This window comes from Penaeus japonicus, unplaced genomic scaffold (assembly GCF_977035675.1).
Source record: "Penaeus japonicus unplaced genomic scaffold, GWHDUDI00000001_assembly GWHDUDI00000019, whole genome shotgun sequence".
Classification (NCBI taxonomy): Eukaryota; Metazoa; Arthropoda; class Malacostraca; order Decapoda; family Penaeidae; genus Penaeus; species Penaeus japonicus.
The window spans coordinates 17,984,632-17,989,631 of NW_028234421.1; the positions used below are offsets into that span (position 1 = coordinate 17,984,632).

The following is a 5,000-nucleotide window of genomic DNA, read 5'->3' on the forward strand; positions in this document are numbered from 1 at the left end:
CTAGAGGGTTACATGTAGCCATTAGACTGTCAAAGGGAATGCCCACCGCTCGTATTGGTCAGACATATATGCTTTCAAATGTATTCTCATGTTTTTAGAGCTGGTTGAATCTGGGCCTCCGACTGGCAGCTAAATGCACTTTAATGCCCACTGCATTCTTCCCGACTCAACTTCATTAGCTGTTGGAGACTGGCTTCCACGCGCCCTCGTAACTTGGGTAGCTAACCGCAAAAAGGAGAACGCAAATAAACTCTTGATTAAGAAAAATTCTGATTGAACTTTATCGCGCAGGAACATAAATCTGCGATGTTGCACACTCACTGCACTGGCCGGTGATGTTTGTATGCTTCTGAATGAAAAAAGGAAAGAAAGAAAAAAAAAAAACGAGATGCTGAACAGGGTGGAGGTGCTCTATGAGGGAGAAGAAAGCATTGTATATGTAATAAAGTAGTCATAGAGTCGCAGTTCGTGGGATGGACGGCGCCTGAGGGGAGCGCCGCCACTACAGCACAAGAATCATGCACGGGATATACCAGGACGGGGAGACCGGGGTGACGGCTGGGTCAGAGAGGTTGCAACATAAGTTAGAGGTTGTCGAGGTTAAGAAGGTTATGATGGTGGCAGGAACAGAAAGGTTGTGGTGGACGACAGGTCAGGGAGGTTAAGGCGGCGAGCAGAGGTTGTCGCGGAGGTTCCACAGCCCCGAGTGTGGACGAGTATTTTGCATACATTTGTCCCTATGCGTGACTGTTGCCATCGCTATTCAAATCAGAGAAGTAACGCCTCTTGTTCTCTGAATTTCAAGAGTTCATAAACGTGTAATTTCCGACAGGTTGCCACGCCGAACCGGCCCAGCACTCAACCGGTAGTTAACTCCTCGCCGTCCGTACCTCCGACGCGAAATTTACGAGCCTCTACTTTCAGACAGATTCGGCGCAGCTTCGGGACGCCGGCGCTCAAGGGACGGCGTCGCACTGCGGAGACGTGCCGCAGACGAATAAAAAGAGAAAAATGCTGATGATGATGGGGAACTGGCAGAGGTAGTGATGGTGAGGATGGTGTTCGTGGTGTTAATGAAGATAAGGATGGGAAGGAATACGAAGACGAATGATACGAAGACAAGGGGGACAAGAACTTCGAGTGAGAGGCAGTGGCATCGAGGCCTACATGCGTCGAGAGAAGAGACAGAATGCGCTGGGAGACGGAGGGAGTAGAATTAGAGGAGGGATTGGAGTTGGTGGTTGAGGAGAGGATGGCGATGCTGCTCCTGCTGCTGCCGCTGGAGTAAGTCATGCTAGTAGTTGGGAAGATGATGGTGGTGCACCTCGCCCGGAGACATGTTCGGGAGATCAGGACGGACAGTTTCCGAGGTAGTTATCCGAACTTGTCTGTTTCGGCTGATTGTTTTGGCGGCATTTTTGGGTTGCACAGCCGTTTTCTTATTGATGTTATTACTGATTTTAGGGAGAGTCGGTAGTGATAGCGTGGTAATTGTTTCCGACTCCACGACGTCTTACAACACGGAGCGGTAGTTCGGAATAATAAATAAGGAAAGAAAAAAACAAAAACAAAAACGGCAACGCAGAGGTCGTCGCTTGTTGCTACCACCGCATAAAATCTGTAATTTAAAAGAGATCACACACTGCGGGCAAAGTGGGACACCTTTTCGATCGAGACCCTCGCCGATAAGGGGATCGGGGAGGAAGGAAAAAGATGATGCTCGAATCACATTACGAAGGAATTCCTCCCGAGGCTGAGTGCTTATTCTCTGATATGTTGCGATTTCACCGGCGTGGGCTCAAGTATTTATACATATTATAGGATCCTTCAGGTAAAAAACATGCTACAGGAGAGAAGGTCCGAAGCCGCTTTTCAAAAGATGGGCCTTAGGCTTGCCACAAATTGTTGTAAGTTTAATCATATTATGCAAAGAGTCCCTAATGGCATAATTGCTGTGTCAATGCTAGCGGACTCGTTTGAGTTTCATTTCGTCCATTTCTCGCTGCTGTTGTGGTCGTACGGCGAGGAACTCGTCCCGTGTCGTGGCCTTGACCGCGGCTTCCACTCGCGAAATTACTAGGGACGATAAAACAAGCTACCTTCTTCGCGAGTTATTCAAAACGGTGCAAGTTGTTGAGACGAGTTTGCATGCTAACCAGAGCAATGATACATTTTTTACCTTCACTTCAAAACGCAAAATGAGCAGGCGAAATTCAGCAGATAAGTCACTTGAGAAAAGTTGCGGCAACGCCATGACTAGACCAAGCAAAGCGACCCTGGATCCCTTGCGTCTCGCCATGCTTAGGGACCCAGCTGATCCGTTCTCGAGTGCCGGCTCACTCGTCAGCTGTTTCCACGGAACTGCAAGGGCGAAGAACTCATATGGTCGTCAGTTCTACTACGGTCGCTTGGCAAAAAAAGGAGGCCACAGAAACAGGTAGGGTGCCATTCGAAGGAGGAAAGACTGTTGTGATCGTCTTTCTTTATCTTAACACGACTACTCCAAAGCTGGAAGCACAGGGAACGGTCGAGTAGAAGTCGGCAATATTATTTTCTATGAAGCCCCCCCCAAAAAAAAAAAAAAAAAAGAGAAAAAAAAAGGATTGGAGGCTTGGAACTTTTTAATTTTTAATAACGGAATTGCCGTACGATAATGCTAATTGCATTGTAAATAGATTTCTAGAACGCACGAGAGACTAAAACACGATAACAAAAAATACGCCTCTTTCAACAGATGGTTTCCACTTGATAGAACGATCGCATACAAGCTCCCCCAAATAGATAAAACACACACACACACACACACACACACACACACACACACACACACACACACGCACACACACACACACACACACACACACACACACACACACACACACACACACACACACACACACACACACACACACACACACACACACACACACACACACACACACAGGCAACCAAGTCAAGCACAAGGCAAAAAGCCACGACGGAGAAACAAGCAAAGCCGCAACGCGGATCGCAAATCCCCGAATCACACGGCGCCGATCCGGCCTCACCCGAGCCGATGGAAATCATGGCCATCCCCGTAAGTGCCGGGTCGGGGAGCCCGTGTAATGGGCCAGATAGATCCCCGTCAACAGCTTCCTGAAGGACGAGTGGGGCTCGGGCGTCCGTTGGGGAAGGGAAAGGATGAGGAGGGGAAGTTGTGGGTGGTGGGGTGTGTGTGAGGAAGGGGATGGGGGGGGGCGGAGATTGGAAGGTCTCTTGGATGATTTTCGGTTGAGAATGTTCGCGTGTTCGTAAAAGCAGAAAGGTCTTCCACTGAGCAAGTTTGGTTTGGTGTGTCTTGTCAGTGATGGCAATATGGTGCGAGTATATGTAAGTATTTATGGTGAGTGATAGTGCTTTAAAGCCGATTGTTGTGGGGTGTATACGCTTATTTGTATCAATGCCACGTACTTACCCTTGGGCGGATTGATCGCGATGCCTGAGCGGTAGAGGTTCTCCTCCGTGGCCCAGTCACGGTTGCGACTCCACGTGCGGGCGGAGAAGAGCAGAAAGAGGATAATTAATGCCCCGTGCAGTAAGCGGCGTGCGCGGGCAGTGCGGGCGCGCGCGTGCAGCAGGTGGGCGCCCCAGCCAACCAGGAGACACGCGCCCATGGACGGGATGTAGAGGATGCGCTCAGCCACGACGAAGCCCACGTAGAAGAAGAGGTTGGTGGCGGGCAGGAAGGGCAACAGCATGAGCGCCAGGCCCATCACGGTCACGTCTCCCGACGTCGTGGTATCGCCGCCTGCCGCGTCCTCCCCGGGGCGCCGCCGCCGCAGCGAGAGCAGCACCGTCATGGCCAGCAGCGCCAGCACGGCGTAGAGCGTGAAGGAGGCCAGGTTCCTGGGGTCCGCGATGGAGGTGATGAGGGGGATGGCCTCCATGGACCAGTCGAAGGAGAGCGTGTAGGGACACAGCAGCAGCCAGGCGTTGAACGCCGGCAGGAAGAAGAAGGTGAGGGAGCGCACCGCTGGGGAGTCGCAGTCCGCCGCAGGGTTGTCTGCAGGGGAGAACTCCGGAGGCTGCGAGCCCATGATGGCCAGGCGGCAGGACAGGAGGACCACCAGGGCCGCGCCCAGGGCTGCCAACCCTTCCGCTACCCCACGATGCCGACGCTGCGAAGAGAAAACGGAGAGCCATTAACAACCATGCCATAATAGTGACAATTACCATAACAAACACATTCATATTTGTGCCATTGTTGTCCATTAGGACTCTTCTTGCCATAAATCTTATCTGAAATGTTTCCCTTATCACTGTCATAACGTTCTCATCAGATACTAATCACACCATTATTATCAAGAAAGACCTGGAAGACCCAAGGGCACTGACAGGTCATAACAGGTCACATCTTATGTTTGTAAAAACAATGCTATATACCGAAAATGTCGCTTGCCTGTAGAATACAATTTCACGTTTGTCCTGATAATAATATCATTATTTGCTCTTGAAATGGGTCTTTTCGCTTAAGGTAATACCACTCTTCTCGAAGCGAACAACAAGCATAACAAAATTGCAATTGCAATTGTTGAGAACAGAAGTAACAAATCAATTATATATTTTTTTTTGTATATGTTAAATATGTTATATATTAAATGAAAAACGATGTTTTCCTTACGTTCCCAACCGGATCACAGGAAAGTGTACTAGTGTCTCTGTGGTACTTCTTATACTCATAATACTGATTATTGATAAATGTCAACGAGAACACGACTGAAACAACCTCGAAGCTTCTTTTTAGATTCTGTTTTTACTATATGCAAATGTTGATCATTATACCGGCACTAACCCGCTGGAAAAAATGGTTCCAACGAAGACTCATAAAAATATGCTCTCAGTCGTGAGGGAACATTTTATTCTTTTCCTTCAGCGACCTCTCTTTCCCCCCCTCCCCCCCTCCCCCCCTCCCACACGCCTCTCCTCCGTCGCCGGAACATTTGTAGTGAAAGATTTCCGAG

At 49.4% G+C, this 5,000-nt stretch overlaps 1 protein-coding gene across 2 annotated transcripts in view; it reads right to left on the reverse strand.

The window, feature by feature from the left end:
• The window catches only part of Tmtc2 (Transmembrane O-mannosyltransferase targeting cadherins 2), a 192,216-nt gene that overhangs the window by 38,541 nt on the left and 148,675 nt on the right, over positions 1-5,000 (reverse strand). For both annotated transcript variants that reach the window (XM_086547468.1, XM_086547467.1), the window contains exon 4: positions 3,455-4,157. In XM_086547468.1, the coding sequence (XP_086403594.1) occupies positions 3,455-4,157 (703 nt within the window). The remainder of the gene's footprint in view (positions 1-3,454; positions 4,158-5,000) is intronic.